The sequence below is a fragment of the Oncorhynchus mykiss genome, chromosome 13 (genome assembly GCF_057628025.1).
Source record: "Oncorhynchus mykiss isolate SJ-2025 chromosome 13, ASM5762802v1, whole genome shotgun sequence".
NCBI classification, from domain to species: Eukaryota; Metazoa; Chordata; class Actinopteri; order Salmoniformes; family Salmonidae; genus Oncorhynchus; species Oncorhynchus mykiss.
In genome coordinates this window covers 53842308-53870248 of record NC_143034.1, presented here as the reverse complement: position 1 = coordinate 53870248, position 27941 = coordinate 53842308, and the positions used below count along the sequence as shown (strand labels likewise).

The window sequence follows — 27941 nt, the reverse complement described above, 5'->3', positions numbered from 1 at the left end:
ATCATGCTGTGGGGGTGCTTTTCATCTGCAGGGACTGGGAAACTGGTCAGAATTGAAGGAATGATGGATGGCGCTAAATACAGGGAAATTCTTGAGGAAACCTGTGTCAGTAGTCCAGAGATTTGAGACTGGGATGGGGGTTCACCTTCCAGCAGGACAATGACCCTACGCATACTGCTAAAACAACACTTGAGTGGTTTAAGGTGAAACATTTAAAAATCTTGGAATGGCCTAGTCAAAGCCCAGACCTCAATCCAATTGAGAATCTGTGGTATGATTTAAAGATTGCTGTACACCAACAGAACCCCTCCAACTTGAAGGAGCTGGAGCAGTTTTGCTTTGAAGAATGGGCAAAAATCCCAGTGGCTAGATGTGCCAAGCTTATAGAGATATACCCCAAGAGACTTGCAGCTGTAATTGCTGGGGGGGTCTTATTTCTTGTTTGTTTCACAATAAAAAATATTTATCTTCAAAGTGGTAGGCATGTTGTGTAAATCAAATGATACAAACCCCCAAATACATTTTAATTCCAGGTTGTAAGGCAACAAAATAGAAAAATGCCAAGGGGGTGAGTAATTTCGCAAGCCACTGTAGGAAGTGAAACAGACATGTCACACAAGTAGGTGTTCTAGGAGAGCAGGTAGCCTACAGTGGGTGGGCCAGGGAGGAAACCTGACTTGTTGGGCTGGCCAGAGCAAACAGGAAGTTGGCAAATACATCAGGTTGAACTGTGAGTATTGGAGCAAGAAGGGAGAGGTGTAAACAGGGAGATAGAGTACTTAGGAAAATAAGCATGTGTCTGCATGTTATGACACAGTGAGGCCCTCACATTGAGCTGATAAAGCACATTTTCTCAGGAGACAGATCAATGTGAGAGCTATGCATATCAGCACTTAGGCACAGGGAATTAATAAGACACTGGAATAATTGAAACCATTGGGCTAATTGCTGTGATACATTGTGTCTTGCTTTACGGCCACTAGATAAACACCCTTTGACAAAGTGAGATGGTATTTTTTAAATATGTCAACTGGAGGGAATGGTGTTTTCTATTTTAACTGCTAAACATAATTGATTTATGTACTTGTTCTGCTAGGCTAGCTACATGATCAGTTTTGCTCGGACTCGAGACACCTTCACTCCTCAGTTCTGTGTCATTTTGTCAACTTGAGCCATCTACTGTTCTTTTGTGGAACTTTTTCGAACAAATTATTTTTTTAATTCCAAAAAGCATGCTAAAGGTTTTCGAAACACACAACATAACGCCCACAAATGATCTCTACAATACCGCTCGCTCTGTTTTGAGCAACATACAGGCGAGCAAACAACAAAGACCGTACAGTATGAAGATAGGCAGAAACTGCTTCTCCAATATAATTACCTGATCACGCTTGTAGGCGATGTCATGGCGACGTTGGCTAGCTGGTGCCGCGTCCAAGTGCTTGTCGGGACTCGGAAACTCGGAAATGTCCAACCTCCTAACTGGTTGTAGTTATACACGTGCCGCGTTCAACGAATGTTGGAAATATCGGAGTTTCCTAGTTCCAACTAGCACGTGACCGCGGCAACTGCTCATGCGCAAAAACACGTAATCGGGTGTAACGGTTGTCTCGCGCCAAGCTGCGCATGTGCAATAACAAAAAAACGTGTCAGTTTGTCACTTTCACGAGGTTGGAGTAATAACATGTTCAAATACTTAGTACATTGTCTCGAATCTAGGTTGTGCCTTAAGATTTCGATAAAATTAACAACCAAGGAAGAATTTGTCACTTCTCAAACACCAAACCCCGGCCTAGTCTGCTTCGCAAGCGTTCCGGAAGTCTCGCGATGTTGCGTGCGTCTCTGGGTTTAGAAACTCTGTGACAACAACAAATGAAATACTGTCATCTGTTGCCATGACAATGTTCTTAATACGGAGGCTCACCCGGATGGTTTATGGAGCTAAAACGCGAAAGTCAAGCTAGCTAACAGGAGGACAAGGTTTGTTGACGTGAGCTAAAAACGAAAATCTTAAGTTTGAAGGTGAAAGTCTCGATTGCTAGTGTGCTAACTGCAGAGTATCGGTTAGACAAACCAAAATGAGTCTGGATAAAGCAAAGCTATGCGATTCGTTACTAAATTGGGTAAGTTTTACAAAGTTAAATATGATTGCCAAGTTGGGTAACTGGGATATCTTGCTAGCCAGACTGTGTCGTCATCCAAAGCGACCTCTCGCTAGCAGTGAAATGTGGCGAAATGAAATTAGGTGTTTTTACAATTAAATGTAGCTAGGCATTTTATCGTTAATAGTGCCTTGAACCAGTTCAAATAAAAAATAACATCATTAACTAGCTGTCACTGTCAAATAAAGCTAACTAGCTAGCTAAATTATTTTGATGGTCTACTGTCGACATCAGAAATGTACTTGTTGGACAAGCTCAAGTTTCCAGCCAGCAACTGAGTTAGCCACCATCTTATGCAATCAGTACAAAAGTCTAGCCAAGCCCCAGTAAGCCAGTGTCACTCTCCTAGCTAGCCTCTGAGTACCATTGAGATGGCTGAGTTTTTCAACTATGTACCATGGAACAACAATATAGGTTGTTTAGGCTATATTAAAATTGGCTAGAAATGTGGAATGATCTCTTAACTTGCATTACAAACAACTTGCCAGCTAAGTAGCTAGCTGAGGTCTGTCATTTAGTGGTTAGCAAACACTTTAGTTGTACAGTACATAAGTAGAATGGCATTCCAGCACTTCTAGACGGCACAATCAATCAAATAAAAAAATTTAAAGACCGTTTTTTATCAACAGTTGTCACAAAGTGCTTAATAGATACCCATCCTAAAACAACAAACAATTTGCCCAACGTGTTGGCAGTAGCATTTGCATGGTTCCTCTTCTCGATCAGTTGATTTCTAATTGATTGTCATGTGAAGTAGAATAAATGACACGCTAACACATTTTCTTCTCATTTCTCATGTCCAACCCTTCCAGCTACAGACATTTCAGGTGCCCTCATGCACCAGTAAGCAGGACCTGACAAGCGGAGTGGCTATTGCACACGTTCTACACAGGATGTAAGGGCACAACATTTTTTTGTGTGTTTTGAGGTTGGTGGTGGGTTAACACAAGAGTAGACACCAGCTCAGCTTGGGAAAACTGGGAGATTTATGCCGCCTTCACATGCTAGTCGGAACTAGGAATCTCAGAAATGTCCGACTTGCTGATTCGATGAACGTGTCACGTGTATAACTGTAACCAGTTAGCACGTTGGACATTTCTGAATTTCCTAGTTCTGACTAGCATGTCAACGTGGCAAAAGGTCCTTACTTGCAGATCCCATTACCCTGTCACATTGGCAATTTGCAATAGTAAGAGATTTGTGGAGTCGTTCAATCCCAGTCATTTGCAATTCAGACTGATTTGCTTATCAGTTGCACACTGACATTTTGTTTTGGGCCTTTAACTACTTTGAATAGAGCCTGATTAGAGCAAATTCAATCATCTATTCAAAAGCCTTTTTGTAAAGTTAGAGGATGGGCTGTTAGTCTGTTTTTATTTATATTCCTACGTTTGAAAAGGAATAGGTCTGTATTTCAGGGTCTGGCAGATTGTGCCCAGGTGGGATTTTGTGCAAGGGCCTGTCCATTTTAGGGTACTGTCTGTTCAAGCCAAATTACCTTCATACCTCATCTGCTGTAGTATCTGTGTGCCTTTCTGTCCACTCGCACACGCAGAAATGTATCTGTTTTTGTGTCGAACTGGAAACATGCATTGCTTTTATCTAAAGGTTAGTTGAATTGGGTAATGGCAATTCTGTCTTTTTATATGATAACTCAAGCAAGTTTCCAATGATTGATTGCTTGTTGTGACATTCATTGAGTGTCACATATTAGAGTTTCCAGTTTAGAAATACTCTGCCCTGTGGCTTCCTGTGTATTGTGTCACGAACCGGCTCAAAGCCCGTAACAAAGGGAGACAACGTGGAGATAAGGAGTAACAAAATATATTTATTAACTGAAGCAACTAAGGAAAATATACAATGATGTGTGTAATCAGTAATCAGTAGTGTAAGTGAGTGTTTTGCATGCATGAATGTGATAATGCAGGGTGTTGAAAGGTGCCAAAGCAAACAAAACAAAAAGTCAACAAGAACCACAACACAATCTACAAATGTCTGCATGGAGAGAGTCTCCTCCATGAATGGGGAAGGGGTGTATTTATCCTGGGAAACACCTGGGCCCAGGTGTTTCCCATGTAGCTGACGACCCTCTCAACTCCGCCCACCGGCATCCTAATAAGGAAGGAAACAAGAACAAAGACAAAATACGGCAGACAGAGTGGGAGGGTCGTCACATTCCCCCCCATAAAACCGGGGACCAACAAGGACCCCGGAACAACATACCAGCCCCTGCAGTCCCAAATTGGTGAGGGGTTATGTGTTTACACTTACAATTTGCCCCAGCCAACCTCCTCCCCAAACCTCAGCAACCTTCGCACAGGAAGCAACATTTAAGAGGAACGAAGAAAACAAGACCAGGAGGGAGCAGACAGGACAGAGAGAACATGACAATAGGAAGCAATGGTCAGTCCCGTAAACATTTAGGAGCAGGGTGCACGAGAGAGCGCATCAGCAATCACGTTTTCAGATCCCCTGATGTGCCGCACATCGAGATGGAATGATTGTAAAAATAAACACCATCGCATTATCCTCTGGTTTGGACACATCATGGACCTCAAAAAAGTGAGGGGGTTATGGTCGGTGTAGACCACAATAGGTACTACCCCCGACCCGACATACACTTCGAAGTGTTGTAGCGCCCAAATGAGTGCTAGTGCTTCCTTTTCAATAACCGAATAGTTCAACTGATAATCGTTAAACTTTTTGGAAAAGAAACTAACAGGCCTCTCAACCCCAGACACATCTGCTTGCAGCAAAACTGCACCTGCCCCTACATGACTCGCATCCACCTGCAAGGTAAATGACAAATCCATGCGAGGAGCAGCCAGCACCGGAGTTGAGGTAAGCAACCTCTTTGCCTCTTCAAAAGCGTGTTGACAACGAGTAGACCAAACGTAAACAGCCTTAGCTTTCAGCATATCGGTCAAGGGAGCGACCACAGTAGAGAAGTTACTACAAAAACTACGGTAATAACCAATCATGCCCAAGAAACGCATCAGTTCCTTTTTAGTAGTTGGTGATGGAAAAGCATCAATAGCCACCACTTTCGCCCGAACAGGACGCACTTCACCCTGCCCAACCACTTTTCCAAGGTATGTAACGGTTGCCTGAGCAAACTCACATTTAGCCAGATTGATTGTGAGGCGAGCCGCAGCCAGACGCTCGAACAAGGCTTGAATACGGGACAGATGTTCTTCCCAAGTATCTGCATATATCACTACATCGTCCAAATAAACAGCGCACCCGGTCAGACCGGCAACAACCCTGTTCATAAGTCGCTGAAAAGTCGCAGGTGCATTACGCAGACCGAAACTCATAACCGAATATGAGTACAGACCAAAGGGTGTAATAAAGGCAGAGATTTCACGTGCCCTAGTCGTCAGTGGCACCTGCCAATAGCCTTTTAACAGGTCAAATTTGCTCACAAACTTAGCTGCACCGACTTGATCAACACAGTCCTCCATCCTAGGAAGAGGAAATTAATCTGGCTTTGTGACACTGTTTACCTTACGGTAGTCCGTACAAAATCGGTTTGTTCCATCCGGTTTACTGACCAAGATACAGGGAGAAGCCCAACTGGAGAAAGAAGGCTCTGCTATCTTACTCTCCAGCATGTACTTGACCTCAGCATCCAGACAACGTAGTTTCTCTGAAGAAACTCTATAGAACCGCTGACGAATGGGGTCAGCATCTCCAATGTCAATATCATGTTCCATTAAGTTTGTACGTGTAGGTGTATCAGAAAACAAACCTGGAAATCTCTGAATCAGACCAACCATCTCTTTCCGCCCATCAACAGGTAGGTGAGTGAGAAGACTGTCTAAGATATCCAGTGTTTCTGAATTTTTCAATCTACCCTGCAATATACAATCGTCAGGACCAGGAACATCTTCCTCCTCATGCACAGATCTAGCACGACAAGAACCCAAGGAAACAACGGTATCAGCCAAAAGAACAGGTTTAGCGTCCTCTGCAGAATCCCACTGTTCAGTCTCAGAGGAACGTGCATAATAGGGTTTTAACAGATTTACATGGCACAGCTGGTGTGCTTTCCTTCGTTCTGGAGTGGCCACTAGATAATTTTGCTCAGTGTACTGGCGCAACACTGTATATGGACCTTGAAACTTGGCTTGAAAAGGAGAACCAACAATTGGCAACAGAGCAAGAACCTGGTCACCCGGACTAAATTGACGAGGCTCAGCTCGGCGATCAAATATGCCCTTCATCCTCTCCTGTGAAGATGATAACTTCTCTTTAGCCATTTCACCAGCGGCATACAGCCGTCTCCGGAAATCACACACATACGATAACAGGGACTGAGGAGGCTCGGGAGACTTCCAGTCATCCTGGAGAACAGATAAAAGTCCACGCACCCTATGTCCAAACACAAGGTCATTTGGACTGAAACCCGTGCTCTCCTGTGAAACCTCCCTAGCGGCTAACAGTAACCAAGGCAACCCCTCCTCCCAATCCTTATCCATCTCAGTACAATAAGCTCTCAATAACGACTTTAGAGTTTGATGGAAACGTTCCAGTGCTCCTTGACTTTGCGCGTGATAGGCGCTAGACAAATTGTGTTTAATATGGAGCTGTTGAAGAACCTGACTAAACAGATTAGAGGTGAAATTCGATCCTTGATCACTCTGAATGACCTTAGGGATTCCAAACAATGAGAGAAACTGAGTCAAAGCTTTTAACACAGATTTAGTTGTGATAGATCGGAGAGGATAGGCAGCAGGAAACCTAGTGGTCTGACACATCACAGTGAACAGGTAACTGCTACCCTTTTTAGAACGAGGCAGGGGACCCACACAGTCAATAATCAGATACTCAAAAGGTTGGCTGAGTACAGGAATAGGAAACAATGGTACCGGTTTAATAGCTTGATTAGGCTTACCAGTTAATTGACAGGTGTGACAAGTTTTTATAAAATCAGAAACATCCCTCTTTAATCTAGGCCAAAAGAAATGTCTTAAAATGCGATTGTAGGTTTTCCTCACCCCCATATGTCCAGCAACGTCGCTGTGGGAAGTTTCCAACACCAAGTCACGAAGCTTAACTGGTACAACAACCTGACTAATTGCCTCCCTCAGAAAACAACTATCACCTTTCACCAGTCCACAATCCAGCATCAGTTTATGCAATGGAACTGACAGAGTGTTCAAACCTATTCCCCTAATTAGAACACTATTCCCCGAATCAGTCTTAGCAGAAAAGGGTAACACAGATTCCAACACAAATGATTCAGAGGCACCTGTGTCTCTCAGGATCTTCACTGGCACTAGGTCTTTACTTCCTAACATAGACACAAAACCTTCCGTAATAAAAGGTAAATAGTCTGGATCAATATGGACTTTCACATTCTCCTGGGCCTGAGGAAATGAGTCATGAGTGAACTGATGTGGAAAAGGTGCAGCTAACGCGGTAGGCTTGGATTTAGCGTAAGCACCCTTTGACCTGAGAAGTGGACATTCGTTTTTCCAATGACCTGAACCTTGACAGTAGTGACACTCCTGCCCAAAGTCAGCTTTACCATGGGAGTCAGGCTCAACCTTAGTTGAATAGAACTCTGCCCGTGAACCAAAGTATCTCGGTGAGCGAAGCCCAAATCTATCCGAACGCCCCCACTCTTTCCGAATACGAGGCTCTGCAAAGACACTTTTGTGAGTCAACACATACTCGTCCGCCAAAACCGCAGCTTCAGCGACATTCTTTACTTTCTGTTCGTTAATATACGTGGCAATACGATCAGGAATTGTGTCCTTAAATTGTTCTAACATAATCAGATCACACAGCCCTTGGAAAGTCACAACTGCAGAGGCGGAACACCAGCGATTAAACTGTAAAGATAATTGTCGCGCAAATTCAACATGAGATTGCTTATCATCCCTTTTTAATGTTCTAAATCGTTGGCGGTAAGCCTCAGGGACCAATTCATAAATCTGTAACACAGCTGTTTTAACTTTATCATAATTGGCACTGTCGTGTACACTAAGAGCTGAATATGCTTCCTGCGCTTTACCAGTCAGCACACACTGCAACATTAAAGTGCGGTCAGAATCAGGCCAACTCCTAGCGTCAGCAACACGCTCAAACAACGAAAAGAATGTCTCGGGATCCCTTTCATTAAACTGAGGTAATAACCGTAAGTTCCCAACAATATCAAATGTCTCTGGGGCACGACCAAAAGAGGAACTACCCCTAGGTAAATCTGGATCACCTTCCCAAAACAAACTCTCCCCTGAGATCTTTCCTTCCCTAACCAACTCTATACGTTCTTGTTGCAACTTGATTTTAGCACGCTCCATATCTTGTTTAAATGCCAATTCCTTTTCATACTTTACACGATCATGCTCTAGCTTCTCACGATCATGCTCTAGCTTCTCACGATCATGCTCTAGCTTCTCACGATTACTTTGCCGATCATGCTCTAGCTGTAACAAAAGCAGTTCTTTCTGCTGTTCAAAAAGAAGACTACTTGGACTAACCGATGGAATGGCCATTGTAACGTTATGGGGAGACGACAAACTCTCAGCAGAGGCTGGCTCAGTGGTAACTTCAAGAATACCACTCTCCATCAGATTGGCCTTCAATATCAACCTAATAGAATTCTTTAGACGTTTATCACTAATCTCAACGTTGTAGTGTTCAGCGACCTTCAACAGCTGTTCTTTAGTACCTAAGTCTAACAATTTCTCAGATGGAAAGCGAATGAATTCAGCTATATAAGATGCCATAGTTACAACAACAAAACACAAAAAAAAAAAAAAAAATTCACTCTTCCCCTCTGCTGAGCACACCAGACCATAACCCGAGAATTGACAATCACCCTGAGCACCACAGAAGAGAGATGAGATACGGAGCTTCCCCAAAACCTATAATAACTCAACCCTAGTCTTCGTGCAGATTTGCAGTGGGAATTTACGCACTGTAGCCCGCTGGCAAGGAAAAACTCCCCAGCATGCTGGTAAATTCCACCAAGCCACGGATGTGCCCCCGAGACAACTGCTCAGTCCACAGACACCACACAAAAATAACAAACATTAACCATGCCCAACATATTCCAAAAATGAAACATGTCGCTAAGCCTATCAGGGGAAAAAAACTATAGCTCCAGGTAGCAAGTTCCACTACCCTACCCAAATCTCCCACTGAGGTACACAGCCGATTACTCACCTCAGGCTGATGTCCCAAAAGAAAGTAGAACAAACGTTTCCAGGCTAGACAGGGCCTGGAAACTAACCATTATACTCTCTCCAACGCAGCACACAACCCAACCAAAGGCAACCAATACTGGGCCTATTAAACTCAAACACAATATACAAACAAACACGTACTTCCACGGTCTCCCAAACCAACAGTTCAAATATCCCGGATGAGCCCCCACTTGTCACGAACCGGCTCAAAGCCCGTAACAAAGGGAGACAACGTGGAGATAAGGAGTAACAAAATATATTTATTAACTGAAGCAACTAAGGAAAATATACAATGATGTGTGTAATCAGTAATCAGTAGTGTAAGTGAGTGTTTTGCATGCATGAATGTGATAATGCAGGGTGTTGAAAGGTGCCAAAGCAAACAAACAAAAAGTCAACAAGAACCACAACACAATCTACAAATGTCTGCATGGAGAGAGTCTCCTCCATGAATGGGGAAGGGGTGTATTTATCCTGGGAAACACCTGGGCCCAGGTGTTTCCCATGTAGCTGACGACCCTCTCAACTCCGCCCACCGGCATCCTAATAAGGAAGGAAACAAGAACAAAGACAAAATACGGCAGACAGAGTGGGAGGGTCGTCACAATTGTATGTCCCTAGAATGTCTTGTTAAGTGTTTCATCTCATTAACAGAGACCCCTCCTGGTTTAATGAGGCATGGCTGAGCAGGATCAAGGAGGAGAGTGAGGCCAACTGGCGCCTCAAGGTGCAGTATGAGACAGAAGGATATGACACAGTGCCTCTAGGTTGTCACCTAGGCAACCTAGAGTGACCACTGGCCTCACTGTTTATAGATGGTGTATTTTCACCAAGGCAAAGATGCCTGTATTCTCCAGCTCAGATTTATTTAATTTTCCTCCAGGTCAGCAACCTGAAGAAGATTCTTCAGAGCATGCTTGAGTATTACCATGATGTGAGTAAAGGCTTTTCTTCATTAAAGATCAGAAGGAAGGGATGGATGGTATATGCATGTTTCCTGCATTTATTTTAAGAGCTCAATCTCCTCCAGTTGTTCCTCAGTGTTTGTACATGTCTTAGTCCATTTGAAATGTCATTGCTCAATGCATACAGTTGAAGTCGGAAGTTTACATACACTTAGGTTGGAGCCATTAACTTGTTTTTCAACCACTCCACACATTTCTTTTAAACAAACTATAGTTTTGGCAAGTCGGTTAGGACATCTACTTTGCATGACACAAGTCATTTTTCCAACAATTATTTACAGACAGATTATTTCACTTTTAATTCACTGTCTCACAATTCCAGTGGGTCAGAAGTTTACATGCACTAAGTTGACTGTGCCTTTAAACAGCTTGGAAAATTCCAGAAAATGATGTCTTGGCTTTAGAAGCTTCTGATAGGATAATTGACGTAATTTGAGTCAATTGGAGGTGTACCTGTGGATGTATTTCAAGACCTGCCTTCAAACTCAGTGCCTCTTTCAAACATCATGGGAAAATAAAAAGAAATCAGCCACAATTGTAGACCTCCAAGTCTGGTTCATCCTTGGGAGCAATTTCCAAACGCCTGAAGGTACCACGTTCATCTGTACAAACAATACTACACAAGTATAAACACCATGGGACCACACAGCCGTCATACCCCTCAGGAAGGAGACAAGTTCTGTCTCCTAGAGATGAACGTACTTTGGTGCGAGAAGTGCAAATCAATCCCAGAACAACAGCAAAGGACCTTGTGAAAATGCTGGAGAAAACAGGTACAAAGTATCTATATCAACAGTAAAACGAGTCCTATATCGACACAACCTGAAAGGTCACTCGGCAAGGAAGAAGCCACTGCTCCAAAACCGCCATTAAAAAAGCCAGACTACGGTTCGCAACTGCACATGGGGACAAAGAGTGTACTTTTTCGAGAAATTTCCTATGGTCTGATGAAACAAAAATATTCCTGTTTGGCCACAATGACCATCGTTATGTTTGGAGAAAAAAGGGGGAGGCTTGCAAGCTGAAGAACACCATCCCAACCGTGAAGCATGGGGGTGGCAGCATCATGTTGTGGGGGTGCTTTGCTGCAGGAGGGACTGGTGCACTTCACAAAATAGATGGCATCATGAGGAAGGAAAATTATGTGGATATATTGAAGCAACATCTCAAGACAGTCAGGAAGTTAAAGCTTGGTCGCAAATGGGTCTTCCAAATGGACAATGACCCCAAGCATGCTTCCAAAGTTGTGGCAAAATGGCTTAAGGACAACAAAGTCAAGGTATTTGAGTGGGCAACACAAAGCCCCGACCTCAATCTTCTAGAACATTTGTGGGCAGAACTGAAAAAGTGTGTGCGCAAGGAGGCCTACAAACCTGACTCAGTTATACCAGCTCTGTCAAGAGGAATAGGCCAAAATTCACCCAACTTATTGTGGAAGGCTACCCAAAACTTTGACCCATGTTAAACAATTTAAAGGCAATGCTACCAAATACTAATTGAGTGTATGTAAACTTCTGACCCACTGGGAATGTGATGAAAGGTATAAAAGCTGAAATAAACCATTCTCTCTACTATTATTCTGACATTTCACATTCTTAAAATAAAGTGATGATCCTAACTGATCCAAAACAGGGAATTTTTACTGGGATTAAATGTCAGGAATTGTGAAACTGAGTTTAAATTAACTTGGCTAAAGTGTATGTAAACTTCTGACTTCAGCTGTGTATTTTCGCCATCCCTCCATGAACAGGTGCTTGGCCACCAGGTAGCAGACGAGCACCTGCCAGACATCAATCTGATTGGGGAGTTTGGAGATGTGACTGAACTTGGAAAGCTGGTGCAGTTGGTGCTTGGCTGTGCAGTCAGCTGTGAGAAGAAGCAAGGTGAGCTAGCTGGGCTAGAGGAGGCCATGCTGGGTAACAGGAAGTCACCTATGGAGAAAATGCAGGATTAATGCAATGACCTGATTATCACGAGTTGATAAACTGCACATTCACTGGTTCATTCCTACAAAGCCTAAACCATGTACTGTATACAGATTATGATAAAACAGGGTTTTAAAAGACAATGTGATCTTCAGATGAACAAGCTAGTGGGTTTGATGTGAATGCAGGAGAAACTGTTGCACTGTGTGTAAAGCAGTGTGCTTGAAGTGTTTGAGTGTCTGGCTGTCAGATGTGGATGTGATATTCAGTGGACGACGACTCCATGTTTTTGTTTTTTTCATAGAGCACATCCAGCAGATAATGACCCTGGAGGAGTCTGTCCAGCATGTTGTCATGACAGCCATACAGGAGGTGAGATCAGTATTTTGGATATTATCCTCTTTGTCCTCTTGTGAGATTGCACCTACAAGCACAATTCTTTGCTCCCTGAAACCTTTATCTATTTAACACCAATATACACTATAAAACAGGCAATAGCTCACTTGTCCTGATTACCTCTATATTGACAATGGGTTTCACCATGTGATCTGTCTTTCTGGAGTTTGAACCAGCAATTGAATCTGTTGTTGTGGTGTAGCTCCTGGCTAAAGAGACAACTGTTCCAGGAAGTCCTGAGACCTACGGGGACTTTGACTACCAGGTGGGACCTGCTCTCTTCTTACTCTGCTTCTCTGATTAGTTTTGAACTTTCACTCCCCTGCAAGTTGTTTTTATCGCTATTATTCCATTGCCGTCTCATTTACTTGTCTTTCATGGTATCTCTCTCGTTCTCTACCTCCCACTGTGCTGTCTATAACATCCCTTGTGCCTCTTTCCGTGTCTGCAGTCCAGGAAGTATTATTTTCTCAGTGAGGAGGTGGAGGCGAAGGAGGATCTGGGCCAGCGCTGTCGGGACCTGGAGCACCAGGTGGGCAGAGAGGACTGTTTGTTAGTTAGCATGTTGAGTGTGTATCTGCAGCTCTTTGCCATGAGTGAAGTGACCCTATTTATTCGCTTGGCTGAGGATTGTTGTCCAGTCTGACTGATTCCCCCTGATGGTTTGTTGTGTAAATGGTACATAGAGAGTGATAGAGGACTCTTCTTTGTATCTGTCCCATTATGGCTTCTGTGAGTGCACGGGCAGCGCCATTGAGGCCATCTCCATCTTGATCAGTGTAGGCTGGTGGGAGGTGCTATAGGAGGACAGGCTCATTGTAATGACTGTTATGGAATTAAAGGAACGGCGTCAAACGTGGTTTCCATAAGTTTGATACCGTTCTATTTATTCCATTCCAGCCATTACAACGAGCCTGTCCTCCTATAGCACCTCCCACCAGCCTCCACTCATTTTGAAGTAGTACATTTTCTTCTATTACTTCTGAGTTGGTAAACAAACTAAAAGGGTGCATACTGCCACCTGGAGTGTGTTGTATACAGGTATAAAGCCAAGGTTGGCGATGCACCTGCAATTATGGAATGTTTGCTCACAAATAATTTATTGGCTGATCCTTCCTGATGTCCTGGATGGAATTTTGTGATCTTTCCTTAACCAATAGGAAGCCCCACCCAGTTGACTACTTCAAAATGGTGAACGTTTTCAATGGCGCTGCACATGCTAAAATTGGCTTTTGGGTACTAGAAATCCTCTATTATTCTCTATGAAACAGTGCTAACTGTGCTGCTAATGCTGCCTCTGATTAGGCAATGTCATTGGGTACAAAGACTTAGGTCATTGATCCCCAATAATTACATTGTATAGTATTTAGGATTAGAAGGCAATTACCACTGTTATGTATTCAGCATATTTCTTAGTATGTAAACATTCAACACATTAAGAAATTCTCAGTTTATGTAGTTCTTTACTTTCTCCCTGGTATGATGCTAAAGCAAGCCATTTGTCCTTAAAGTTCAGTGTAGAGTTTTGCTGTGCTCAAACTGGAAAGATGTCCAACAGGTAAGTAATAGACACCCCCTTTTAATATTGGCATGCCTGCTTGCCTAACCCACAAACATATTCAGGGTGGACGTACCCTAAACCACCAACCAACATTCTTGTCCATGATAACCCCAAGGATAGTTCATCTTTCATCAAGCCTCACTAGCTTGAATCCTTAATCAACATCCCTTTCTGAGCTCACTCTCCAGTCTCCCCACTTTGTAACTGTTAGTCAGACTGACTCAGACACCTGTTTTTCTATTCACCTCCTTGAGGGGTAATGCTAACAACTGCTCCATTGAGAAAGTGGCCCACCCGACTGAGAACATAGCAGACCAGCTGACTAACTGCTTTGATGTTTGTGCATGTGAAGTTACCACCAACCCTCTTGTTTTGCAAGCATTGTACAGTGTCTGTTGCTGGATATGTGAGTGTGGCTCTTTTTTTCTTTAGCACTTGTGGAGTGTCTTATTTGTGTTCAGCATTTTCATGAGTAAATTTGTTTTTTGGCGGTGTTCTGCGTTTTGAAGTGTGTGTCCTTTTTCTGTGCTCAGCACTTTCTATGACTCAATGTGTAACTGTTTGTTAATTTGTCTCTAGGTCTCCTCCCTCTCTAGCCTTTGTTACATGCCACTCTGTCTGGTTCTCTCTCTGCCTCTCCACCCCTGACTCTGTCTGTCTGTGTGTGTGTGTGTGTGTGTGTGTGTGTGTGTTTGGGCCTCAGTTGGCAGCCGTCCTGGAGGAGAAGTCGTCCCTGCAGGTGGAGACACAGTCCCTGAGGGAGAAGCTCAGCCTCAGTAACCCACAGGATGCTTCTACCACCATCACTGGCAAGAAGCTGCTGCTGCTGCAGAGCCAGATGGAGCAGCTACAGGAGGAGAACTACAGGTCAGAGTCATATCCTCAACACAGACTTCCAAACTAAATGCATTCTACTCTGTGTCTACTCTTTTGATACAATTAATTTATAATTTTCTGTTTGCCCCCTGTTTGTGACAGACTAGAGAACAGCCGAGATGACATGCGTGTGCGAGGGGAGATTCTGGAGCGTGACGTTTTGGACCTCACTCACCGTAACGATGAACTGACCAGCCTCGCCCAGGAGGCCCAGACTCTCAAAGATGAGATGGACATCCTCCGGTGAGCCCAGGGGGAGAGCAGCCTCTGTAGTCTGTGGCCTCCTATCCTTCTCTCCTTTCTTTCCTGCCCCGTCCTCAAAACGCTTCCCCATCTCACCCTCTCCCCTCCCTCAGGCATTCGTCTGACCGGGTGAGCCGGCTGGAGGCACTGGTGGAGACATACAAGCGTAAGCTGGAGGACCTGGGGGACCTGCGCAGACAGGTGCGTCTGCTGGAGGAGCGCAACACTGTCTACATGCAGCGCACATGTGAGCTGGAGGAGGAGCTACGCAGGGCCAACTCAGTCCGCACGCAGCTGGACACCTACAAGAGACAGGTGGGCAGAGAGGGCTAGAGAATGGGGGAGGGTTAACAAAGGTGTGGAGATGGATGTGTGTATGACACATGATGGTATGAACTCTCTTCAGACCCTGAATGTGTTTGCCTCCCTGCTGTCAGGTCCATGAGCTTCACACCAAGCATTCATCAGAGGCACTGAAGGCTGAGAAGTGGCAGTTTGAGTACAAGAACCTTCAGGATAAGTATGACGCCCTGCTTAAGGAGAAAGAGGTGAGAGAGGATGGCCGGGGACGACTCCTTTCCAGACTAAGATGTATTACTTAAAAGGGCATGATGTCAAAGTGGATATGGATTTAAAATCTCTGAAATTCTGAGGCAGTACATTTGAACACTTCTAGTAGGATCAGATTGAGTGCAGTCTAACCCCCACGTTATCCCAATGTGTTTTCCAGCGTTTGATCTCAGAGCGAGACACACTGCGGGAAACCAATGATGAGCTCAGGTGTGCACAGGTCCAACAGAAGGGCCTCAGTCAACCAGGTGAGTCCAATGGACACAGCTAACATCCTGAACCTTCAGCCTCTGTTTTTCTAAATGACAAGATGGTAGAGTGGGGTTGTTTGACCTTTTGTGGCAGTTGATAAGATGACTGTTAAAACAAATGTGATATATTTTCCCCTGACATCTTGGCTCTCTCTCTCCCCTTCAGGTGGATTATGTGAGGACTCTGGCACAGTGGGAAACCTGGCCTCCGAGATGATGCCCACAGAGTTCAAGTATGTATGTGTGTGAAAGCTCAATCTGTTAGATAACACCTATCAATATACATACAGTGGTGTCAGAATTCAATTGCTCATTTTCAACTGTAGGCTTGGGCGGTACCGGGGTATTTAGAAATGGGGGTTTTTCAACTACAATTCAGTTGAGCCAGTCACATGGTATATTTGTTTACTAAGAGCATGTGACTTCCACTGTCGAGCAGTGCTAGAGCTGATCAAGTTGCACTTGAAATTCACTACTAATGTTTGTCAGCTAAATATATCTCTATACGTTAACTATCTTAATGCCAAATACATTTTCTCCAGCTATGCATTTGGTTTGCTAACTTGCTAGCTATAGGTGGCTAGCTTGCAAGATCAAGCTTCTTGGTTACAGCAGAGACAATCAATCCCCTCCTATATTAAGTGTGAGTAGCCTTTTGAGTTGGTTCTAAAACTTTATGAGCTGGGTTCTGTCTTTGCTTTTCGTTTATGTTCGCTTGCGCTTGTTAGCATTTAGCTAACGTCCGCTATGGGAATTCGCTAGTACTTTGTTAGCATTTGTAAGTGTTTGAACATGAAATCATGCCCTTTGTGTGCACTGCCGTAAACCCGGTGTGGTTCAGGAATGAAATGGAAATCTGGATCCGCCCAAACATAGTGTTCAGCTGTGATAAATGGCAAAGGTCTTATTCCTCAGCCACACTATTTTTAGAACCAGAATGTGCCATTGGCTCCATGAATAGAATGGCTCCCAGTCAGATGGCACCGCTGTTAAATTGGCTGAGGTGGCGTTGAATACTTCTGTTGGTGCATAGTGTACAGACCTGTGCCTCTCTGCCCCACTTCCCTGCCTTCTCTCTTTGACCTCATCCCTTCTGCTTCCTCCACAGGGAGACGGTGGTGCGTCTGCAGAGTGAGAACAAGATGCTGTGTGTCCAGGAGGAGAGCTACAGACAGAGACTGGTGGAGGTACAGGGTCAGCTGGAGGAGTCTCAACGCAGCCAGAACACCCTGGAGACACAAAACAGGTGTGTGTGTGTGTAGGCATGTGTAAAATAAAAGATATGTTCTATACGGTTTTAGTTATGCACATTGTGATTTGATTGTATGTATCAAGGTCAGTCAGTGACGATCTTAGTCACAGTATATATTGCCAGAGTTTCTGTTTTGAGTTTCACATTTGGCTAAACGGAGGAGCGATCTAGCTAAATGTCAGCTCACCCTCTGGTCTGTGTGTTGAGTTGTTGTGTGGGCCGGAGCGGAGGATGGACAGCAATGGGCCAGATTGTCCCCCGGCTGTCCGTACAGAGCGTGCGTGTGTGTGTGTGTGTGTGTGTGTGGGGGCGGTTTTTCTGAGTGGATCGTGTGTGTGGCGTTGGGTCCAGAGTGTGGGAGGCAGGCAGCCATCTTCAGCAGCAGGAGGAGAGCATCCCGAGCTGTGGAGTATGGCTGAAGTGGCTCAGTCTTTCCCTAATGAACCACAACACACAGAGAGGGGAGTGGGTGGGTGGGACACCGCTAGAATGGACTAATGCAGCGGCTGATGTGACATTGTATGCATCGCCAGCCTCTCCCACTCATCAAAACCAGCTTAATCAAATTTCCTCATTCTTTCTTCCTTTCCCCTTCTCTCCCTCTTACTTTTCTTATTTGTTCTGTCTCTCTCCTCCTTCCAGGTTGAACCAGCAGCAGATCTCTGAGCTGCGGTCCCAGGTGGAGGATCTCCAGAAGGCTCTACAGGAGCAGGGCAGCAAGGCAGAGGATGTGAGTGGAGAGACCCTCCTCATTCACCCCTCCTCCTCTAACATCCTCTTACTCCTGTTACCTTGTCCATACCAATCACTGAGTGGACCCAGTCTTCTCCAATCAGAGACAGTATACTGAAAATGTATAGGAATCAGGAATGGAAAGGACCAATCTCTCTTAATCGGTTGACCATCTATGGGTCTTAGTTCAAATGTTTGTTTTTTGTTATTTGTTATTTTGTAGTCATTATAACTGGAAAGAGACCTAGACCTCAGTATAGTCCTTGAGGACTGTTGTAGATTGTATCCTTCTCTCCCCTCTGTTGACTGCCTGCTTGTGACTGCTCTCTGAGATTTTGAGTGCGAACTTTAACCCTTGTTTGCTGTGTTGATTCACCATTAACGCCTACCTCTGTCTCTCCGCCTGCCCCCACCGCCCGACATTCGGCCAATCAGGCCATTGTAAGTACGGCCCATCCCTGCCTGGGCTCTGATTTGACTTTGACTACTTCAGTTGTGTATTATGCTTATTATTTGTGTCTCTGTCTGACAGAAGTCTGTTTCTCTGTAGTTTGAGCGTTGACTGACTTTCTTCCTCCCTGTTCAGTCCTCCCTGCTGAAGAAGAAGCTTGAGGAGCACCTGTGAGTACTATTATCACTGATGCTTGCACACTGCACCTGTGAAGGGAGTATTATTACCGCTCTGTAGATTCTTGCACGTCCGGCTCCTCCATGCTTTTCCTCTGTCCTCGTCCCAGGGAGAAGCTCCATGAGGCCCACTCAGACCTGCAGAAGAAGAGAGAGGTCATTGATGACCTGGAGCCCAAAGCGGACGGCAACAGTAAGCAGCCTCTTATTTCCTGCCCTTGGGAGCAGTGCTATCAAATAGTATCAATCTAAGAGAACTTTCAAGCTCTGAAAATGGCGTTAATATTTCCTCTTCAACCTCCCTCCTGTCAGTGGCGAAGAAGATCGATGAGCTGCAGGAGATCCTGAAGAAGAAGGATGAGGACATGAAGCTGATGGAGGAACGCTACAAGCGCTATGTGGAGAAGGCCAGGACGGTCAGTCAACACTGCCTGACACTAAACTCATCCATACAGCGCCACGGTGCTTGGCCGCTGCCTTAAATCTGAGTTGCAGATATCGTCAAAGATTGTCATGCACATCGTGACATAGTTGAGAATTTCCGCAACAAGTATGTTTGTGTTCATTGTGCAGGTGATCAAGACTCTGGACCCCAAGCAGCCACCTCTGACTGTGTCTCCTGATGTTCAGGCCCTCAAGAACCAGTTGACTGAGAGAGACCGGAAGATCCAGCACCTGGAGGTAAGAGCCACTCTACATTGACTGACGAGATGCAGATGAGTGGTGCATTGTCTGACCCTCCATATGCATGAACAACTCCTCTGTGTGCAGCATGACTATGAGAAGAGCAGGTCCAGACATGAGCAGGAGGAGAAACTCATCATAAGTGCCTGGTACAATATGGTGAGTGAGCAAACCTCTCTGTATCTGTCTAATCTACATACAGTGCCTTGCGAAAGTATTCGGCCCCCTTGAACTTTGCGACCTTTTGCCACATTTCAGGCTTCAAACATAAAGATATAAAACTGTATTTTTTTGTAAAGAATCAACAACAAGTGGGACACAATCATGAAGTGGAACGACATTTATTGGATATTTCAAACTTTTTTAACAAATCAAAAACTGAAAAATTGGGTGTGCAAAATTATTCAGCCCCCTTAAGTTAACTTTGTAGCGCCACCTTTTGCTGCGATTACAGCTGTAAGTCGCTTGGGGTATGTCTCTATCAGTTTTGCACATCGAGAGACTGAAAATTTTTCCCATTCCTCCATGCAAAACAGCTTGAGCTCAGTGAGGTTGGATGGAGAGCATTTGTGAACAGCAGTTTTCAGTTCTTTCCACAGATTCTCGATTGGATTCAGGTCTGGACTTTGACTTGGCCATTCTAACACCTGGATATGTTTTATTTTTGAACCATTCCATTGTAGATTTTGCTTTATGTTTTGGATCATTGTCTTGTTGGAAGACAAATCTCCGTCCCAGTCTCAGGTCTTTTGCAGACTCCATCAGGTTTTCTTCCAGAATGGTCCTGTATTTGGCTCCATCCATCTTCCCATCAATTTTAACCATCTTCCCTGTCCCTGCTGAAGAAAAGCAGGCCCAACCATGATGCTGCCACCACCATGTTTGACAGTGGGGATGGTGTGTTCAGCTGTGTTGCTTTTACGCCAAACATAACGTTTTGCATTGTTGCCAAAAAGTTCAATTTTGGTTTCATCTGACCAGAGCACCTTCTTCCACATGTTTGGTGTGTCTCCCAGGTGGCTTGTGGCAAACTTTAAACAACACTTTTTATGGATATCTTTAAGAAATGGCTTTCTTCTTGCCACTCTTCCATAAAGGCCAGATTTGTGCAATATACGACTGATTGTTGTCCTATGCACAGAGTCTCCCACCTCAGCTGTAGATCTCTGCAGTTCATCCAGAGTGATCATGGGCCTCTTGGCTGCATCTCTGATCAGTCTTCTCCTTGTATGAGCTGAAAGTTGAGGGACGGCCAGGTCTTGGTAGATTTGCAGTGGTCTGATACTCTTTCCATTTCAATATTATCGCTTGCACAGTGCTCCTTGGGATGTTTAAATCTTGGGAAATCTTTTTGTATCCAAATCCCGCTTTAAACTTCTTCACAACAGTATCTCGGACCTGCCTGGTGTGTTCCTTGTTCTTCATGATGCTCTCTGAGATTTTAACGGACCTCTGAGACTATCACAGTGCAGGTGCATTTACACGGAGACTTGATTACACACAGGTGGATTGTATTTATCATCATTAGTAATTTAGGTCAACATTGGATCATTCAGAGATCCTCACTGAACTTCTGGAGAGAGTTTGCTGCACTGAAAGTAAAGGGGCTGAATATTTTTGCACGCCCAATTTTTCAGTTTTTGATTTGTTAAAAAAGTTTGAAATATCCAATAAATGTCGTTCCACTTCATGATTGTGTACCACTTGTTGTTGATTCTTCACAAAAAAATACAGTTTTATTTCTTTATGTTTGAAGCCTGAAATGTGGCAAAAGGTCGCAAAGTTCAAGGGGGCCGAATACTTTCGCAAGGCACTGTAGTATTAGAGCAGTTGGCATGATAGGTACTGCAATGACTTGTATAATGGTCTTGTTTTTTTTGTTAGTAAGACATTTACCTGTCTTATGGCTCTATTTCCCTCTCTCCCTCCCCAGGGTATGGCCCTGCATCAGAAGGTGGTGGGAGAGCGGTCGGGTCCGTCCAACCAGGCCCAGTCCTTTTTGGCCCAGCAGAGGCAGTCCACCCACGCCAGGAGAGGCCTCGCAGCCCGCCACCAGCCCAGATAAGACACATCAACTCTGGGGGAGGATGTGGAGATTATCGATATCTTAGTGTTCACTACTTCCGTACCCCTACTCTCACTGCTCTGATGCCTTTACTTCTCCTCTTGGTGTTTTGTGAAGATTGCTGCTGCCCTCTGCTGGGCATCTCTGTTACAGGATTTTCTGGAGCGTCAGGGATGCAGAGCTACTTACTGCACCTTCAAGTGCATTCAATGCTGCCAAGACTCATTTGAACAAAGATGAGACAAATGGGTCTAAATGAGAGCTGGAATGAAGGAACATGAAGTGGATAGAAATAAGCTGTGTGACTAATCCTTTGTCATGGAATTCTTAGACAATGTTTCTCATTCAGTCCCTCCATTTCTTTCAAGCCCTATTTTTAGCTTTAATGTATTTTATGTTTTCTTAAGGTTTAGATTAGGACATTATGAGAATCAATGCTTTGGAAGGCCACAATGATGACCGAGATGGAAAGGGATGATTTCTGCTGTCAATTGGGCAGGGGTCTTTACCTTCCCCCTACTACTACTTCTATATATTTTCACCCTTTATTATCCAGCCCACTGCCAGGCTAAATAGATATTATCCTCTTACTCTGACATGGAAACACTAAGAGACACCTATGGGTTGAGATCATGGTGAATTTGTGTGATTTTTCTATTCATTTGTGCCCAAGTCATTTGGAGATTCTGGCTTGTGCTGTGTCTCTGACACTTAAATGTACACGGTGAGAGAAACTGGTGAAGCGCTAGAACGGGTGTCATCCGGATCCATATATTTTGCGGGGGAGGGGGGGGCTGGCTGGCTAACTCGATATACTTTTACAATGACGAAAATCAAGTTTGAATCTAGAAATGCGTATGGACCTACATTCATACAGTTTATTGACTGTGTCCAGCTCACTAATTAATCATCTAAATGACAGTCGGGAGCATCACTTTTTGCCCATTTTGATGGCGAGGAAATGTTGTTGAAGACTGAATGTGGCCCCCGGGGCAAAATGAGTTTGGCACCCCTCATCTCGAAGAGCTCAATGTCTTTGATATGAGAGGAACACATTTTCTCTGCACACACAGTCATGACCTCTCTTGTTTCTGTGAATGTGTTTTTAGACTTTTCTTTCAAGCTGTATCATCTATTTGTTTTCTCCTTTTGTGATGAGTAGTTTTGTTATAGTTTGAAGAGCAGGAAGAATAGCTTTCTAACCTCAGTGTTTTATGTAGTTGTGTTAGTCTGTATAATAATGTTCAGCAAGGGTACACAGTGTAAAGAAAAGCACTTCCTCCCTTTTGATAATGGTTCATTTCCTTGTGAAAGACTAGAAAAATGTCCCGGACTCTGTTTAACCTATCTACTTTTGTATCAAATTCCTGTTAGGAGTATGGTGTTCGCATGTAATGGCAGGCACTCTGAAAGACTAGCAGATATGGGTCCTCTTCTGTCAGGACCATTTGACTGGTAGTATTCACACAGACTATTGAACAAGCTTTTCTTTCAAGCTGTAATATGGGAATTTACTCTATGAATGATTGACTAGACTTCCTGATGGACTACATTTAGTTCTTTTCACTTGAATTTATCCCCTCTAAAGAGTGAAACAGGGTGTTTTAAGAGTTATGATTGGTTGCACACACCACTTTAGACTGATTTGAATGTAGGAAACGCTGGTGCTTGTGAGAACCAGAGTGTGGGGGTATTGATTCACATAGTTAATTGATGTGGGGGGGGGGGTGACTGGACTGGCCACACTGGAGGTTGTTACTGTGTAATCCTGGAGGGAAGTAAGGTTTCAAGATGGCAATGGTATGTAGCTTTTCTCTCATTCTCAGCAGAAGCAATCAACTATAGATGCTTCATTTCGCTGACACTGGAACGTACCTAGCTAATGAACAATGTGTACTCTTTTTGTCATATTTACAACTGAATTTATGTACATTTTTACCTATCATTTTCTCAAGATGAACCTGTGAAGGACAACACTATTGTTGAACACTACATCTATCTGATTACTTTGACAGTATCTGCGTAAACATGGAACTTCTCTTTGGTAGCCAAACTGCTCTCTGTGACTTGTACCTAACCCTCTGTAAGTGTGTAACTATCTGTGCAATGTTATCTACCAGGCTATGAAACCACAAATGTGTGTACATTTAACTTCACTTAGTGTTTTACTCTTTAAGTAGATGTGTTTATTTGGTATTGAATCGGGAAGTCAGGCTTTTAATTTCAAAGTAGTAAATCAACATTCCAACTGAACTGCTATGTTCTAGCACAGATATGGCCTGTACAATTCAACCTGTCCTTTTTGTGACTGGAAATCCCTCAAATATATTGTCAATGTACTGTCCAATTGCAGTATAACTTGTTGACACTGTCCATTAGCAATATATTACAATTTACATTTACCATCACAAATTGAACATGCAGTTAATGGACTTAAACTCTACTGAACAAAAATATAAACGCAACATGTGAAGTGTTGGTTTCATGAGCTGAAATAAAAGATCCCATAAATGGTCTATACACACACAAAGCATATCTCTCTCATGTTGTGCACAAATTTGTTTGTTTTTGTTAGTAAATATTTCTTCTTTGCCAAGACAATCCATCTACCTGACAGGTGTGGCATATCAAGAAGCAGATTAAAGTGCATGGTCATTACAAAGGTGCACCTTGTCCTGGGGACAAGAAAAGGCAACTAAAATGTACAGTTTTGTGACAACACAATGCCATAGCTGTCTCAAGTTTTGAGGGAACGTGCAATTTGGCATGCTTACTGCAGGAATGTCCTACAGAGCTGTTGCCAGAGAATTGAATGTTCATTTTTCGACCAATGTTGTTTTAGAGAATTTGGCAGTATGTTCAACAGGCCTCACAACCGGTGTCATGTGGGTGAGCGGTTTACTGATGTCAATGTTGTGAACAGAGTTCCCTGTGGTGGGGATATGGTATGGGCAGGCATAAGCTATGGACCATGAACACAATTGCATTTTATCGATGGCAATTTGAATGCACAGAGATACCATGACGAGATCCTGAGGCCCATTGTCGTGCCATTCATCCACCGCCATCACCTCATGTTTCAGCATGATAATGCACAGCCCCACGTTGCAAGGATCTGTACACAATTCCTGGAAGCTGAACATGTCCCAGTTCTTCCATGGCCTGCATACTCACCAAACATGTAACCCATTGAGCATGTTTGGATGCTCTGGATCGATGTGTACGACAGCGTGTTCCAGTTCCCGCCAATATCCAGCGTCGTCATACATGTCCATTAGCAATATACAGTATGAGTCAAACAGTGTTACCTCTCCCTCACACTTAGGTGGACATTTCATTCCGTCCATTTCGTGATAGTAAATCCCTATTCAAATATATTTGCAATGGACACTGTCCAATTGCAGTATAACGTATTGAAACTGGCAATATACAGTGCCTTGCGAAAGTATTCGGCCCCCTTGAACTTTGCGACCTTTTGCCACATTTCAGGTTTCAAACATAAAGATATAAAACTGTATTTTTTTGTGAAGAATCAACAACAAGTGGGACACAATCATGAAGTGGAACGACATTTATTGGATATTTCAAACTTTTTTAACAAATCAAAAACTGAAAAATTGGGCGTGCAAAATTATTCAGCCCCCTTAAGTTAATACTTTGTAGCGCCACCTTTTGCTGCGATTACAGCTGTAAGTCGCTTGGGGTATGTCTCTATCAGTATCAGGCTCCCTACAGCAATGTTCCGACATCTAGTGGAAAGCTTTCCCAGAAGAGTGGATGCTGTTCTATCAAAGGAGGGACCAACTCCATATAAAGGCCTATAATTTTGATATGAGATATTCTATAGGTGTCCACGTACTTTTGGTCATGTAGTGTACATCTTGAACAACAGTAGTAGGTGGTGAAAGCATGAAAATTATATTTTATTTGTCAATAGTACCAGTTATCTGGCTTGACGGACCTACCTGGCTGGCTGGCAGGACCTACCATGCAACCCATCTCCATGCCTTGTACTAAGACACTGTAACCATTTCCAAGTGTCATGCAAAAGCAAAACACCCTCCTAAATGAAGGACTCTCCACTTTCTTTGTAACTCTAGCATGCATGGTGTGAAGGGCTTTGTGTTTTTATTTTTATATCTGTCTTTTTCTTTGTATAACTTTTTAATCAGTGCATAGAGGGTTATATAAAAAAATTAAGGTGAAGGACATATTCTAGTATTTTGCACTATAAATAAAATGGGGTAATTAAAAAAGCCAGTGACAGGATATTGTTTTTGTAAATTGGCCTCCAGTACGGTAGATGACACATGCATTAATTTACTAGGCTAACTGACGATTGACGTGACTGAGGTGAAGAGCGACATGAATGCAGTAACCATTTGAACAGTTTGCTACTACGGCGTATGGAGGAGCGGAAAGATTGTGGAAATGTGGATATTGACAGCGAGGAAGAAGGAGAGGGCTTTAGGGAAGCGGTATGGTGAGGAAGATTGGCGTCAAGTACAAAAACGAAAAAATATCCTGGTTGCTCAGAAATTTAAAGTGACGAGCGTGAGGATGAATTACCTGCTGTTGCCGGTGCGGTGAAGAACGCAGAGTTTGAGCCTCGCCCCAATGATTCTGGCCCAGTGCGAGTGAGATTTTCTTTTTGGCTGATCCATACGTGGTGTCAGGTTGGGTGGAGAAGGGGTTGGGGACTGTCTGTGAAAGGAACTCGAAGTGGACTCGTGAAAAGACCTGTGACTTGCTTTGCTCTCTGGAGCAGGGCGTCATTGAAAGGAGCGCTAACTGGGGTGGTGTTAAGTTCTGACACCCACTGTTTGGTGCAACGCAAACCTGGTGGAGAGCGTTGTGAAAGAGAAGACTGTCTATCCTGCTGAGTTTTGACGCAGTCTTGACTCGATAAAGTCAAGTTAGGATGTGTCAGTTATTCCGTGAGCGCTTTTGTCCCAAAAACCATTGCGGTGTTTTAGATGCCAAGTTTATGGTCATGTTGCAGCAGTGTGTAGGAAGGAGACGTGAGAAGTGTGCAGAAGGGCATGAGACAAAGGAATATTTAGTATTGGTGGAAAAAGCTGTGTGTCTAAATTCGCCTGCAGGCTGCCAGTTGGGGAACCCTGCTGTAGGGGTATGTTGCTGAAGACAGAAGTGTCCGTTTCAGAGAAAGGCAGGTCAAGGTTGCCAGGATCAGAGTAGTACAGAAGGTGTCGTATGCTGAGGCAGTGAAGAGAGTATTAGAGGAAGGTGGATCCATGGCAAGGGATCCTAAGATGCTCCCTGTGAGTAGGACGAGACCAATAGAGAGTAGAAGGACTAACGTGCTTCGGTATGATTGGCTTCTTAGTGTACATAGTGTCGTCGAAATTCTAGTCAAGTGAGAGAGACTTGTCATTTCTTCAAACAATCGATCTTTATTTGATATCGATTAATTATTGCAATAATTGAACCATTTTAAAGGGAGAGATAGGGACACCCCATCCTCTCCTAAAGGGGAAAATAAAAATGTTGTAAATCTTAATCTGTCCAAACAATTCAAAATTTGAATTCTTATTTTTCTTTCCAATTAACTTCCCATTTCCTTTTTTTTCCCACTTTCTTTATTACTTTCACTAGTCTACATATCTGTTTACTTGAACTCGGAAGCCCTCTCAATCACCATCACCCAGTACATTTCTCTTCCACTCAAATACTTGTTCCCCTCTACAGTCTCTTCGTCTAACGTTACTTTACCAGGTGAACAAAAAGTGTTAAATTATAGACAAAACAAAACACGATAACTTACGGGAGGCCACTGTCATCCCTCCACTCTTTAATCATTTGTGTTTTTATCCACTCCAACATTTACTGTATATACTATACCCAATCTCTGTTGGATATTCACAATTCGCTTCAGACCCATTAAATGTCTATTATTTTAAGATTAACATGTAATGCGCCGAATTTATAAACTACATCGGCCAGTTTCAGAAGTGAAAATATAAACTTTGGAGGAGCTTACTTTCTAAAGTAGCTCTCGAGACTAGATTTCTTTCTGATTATAACTTTCACTATAACATTCCTGGCACTATCCACCAGTCTCCTGTAGATAGCGCTCTCTGTCCATAATAGGTCTGGCGCCTGAGATGGGTAAGATTTACATCTTACTATTATTACTTACCCATGGCATTACCTCTTTAAATACTTATGTTAATGTTAAAGGAATTTCATTCCTCTGTTTTAATTCCCAATCAAAATTAAACACTCTGTCAATTCATAAGGATTTGTAAGAACCCTTATTTTATAAGAATGGACAGAGCCCCAGTCTTACAAGTCAAGTAACAGCCTTTAATTCAAGAGAGTACTGAGTTCATACACATTTTACCACAGGTTATAAACTGAAAATGACGTCAGCGTTTTCTAAATGTTCCGTCTCTTCTTGACACTGGTAGAAAGG

The 27941-nt window shown here is 43.5% G+C and overlaps 1 protein-coding gene across 4 annotated transcripts; it reads left to right on the top strand.

The window, feature by feature from the left end:
* Window positions 1–711: 711 nt before the first annotated feature.
* On the top strand, window positions 712–24035 carry hook2 (hook microtubule-tethering protein 2). 4 transcript variants are annotated; one of them, XM_090196728.1, is made up of 22 exons: window positions 712–730; window positions 2975–3057; window positions 10013–10085; window positions 10242–10292; window positions 12074–12206; window positions 12553–12620; window positions 12847–12909; window positions 13096–13176; window positions 14909–15072; window positions 15184–15324; window positions 15438–15639; window positions 15762–15872; window positions 16055–16142; window positions 16312–16378; window positions 17254–17391; window positions 18040–18127; window positions 18716–18750; window positions 18867–18949; window positions 19069–19172; window positions 19330–19437; window positions 19528–19599; window positions 21374–24035. In XM_090196728.1, exons 4-22 carry the CDS (start codon window positions 10272–10274, stop codon window positions 21503–21505), a joined length of 1899 nt encoding a protein of 632 aa, XP_090052854.1. In that variant the 5' UTR covers window positions 712–730; window positions 2975–3057; window positions 10013–10085; window positions 10242–10271; the 3' UTR covers window positions 21506–24035. The 4 variants fall into 4 exon arrangements, 3 of the variants coding, with proteins under 3 accessions (XP_090052854.1, XP_090052853.1, XP_021413859.3); XM_090196727.1 differs by lacking the exon at window positions 712–730 and adding an exon at window positions 1627–1980; XM_021558184.3 differs by lacking the exon at window positions 712–730 and adding an exon at window positions 1627–2123.
* The last annotated feature ends 3906 nt before the right edge of the window (window positions 24036–27941 follow it).

Coding starts and splice junctions, on each gene's coding strand:
- hook2 (XM_021558184.3), top strand. CDS start 2,079: ATGAGTCTGGATAAAGCAAAGCTATGCGATTCGTTACTAAATTGG. Junction 12,910..13,095: donor ACGGGGACTTTGACTACCAG/GTGGGACCTGCT, acceptor CCGTGTCTGCAG/TCCAGGAAGTATTATTTTCT. Junction 19,173..19,329: donor ATGTGGAGAAGGCCAGGACG/GTCAGTCAACAC, acceptor TTCATTGTGCAG/GTGATCAAGACTCTGGACCC.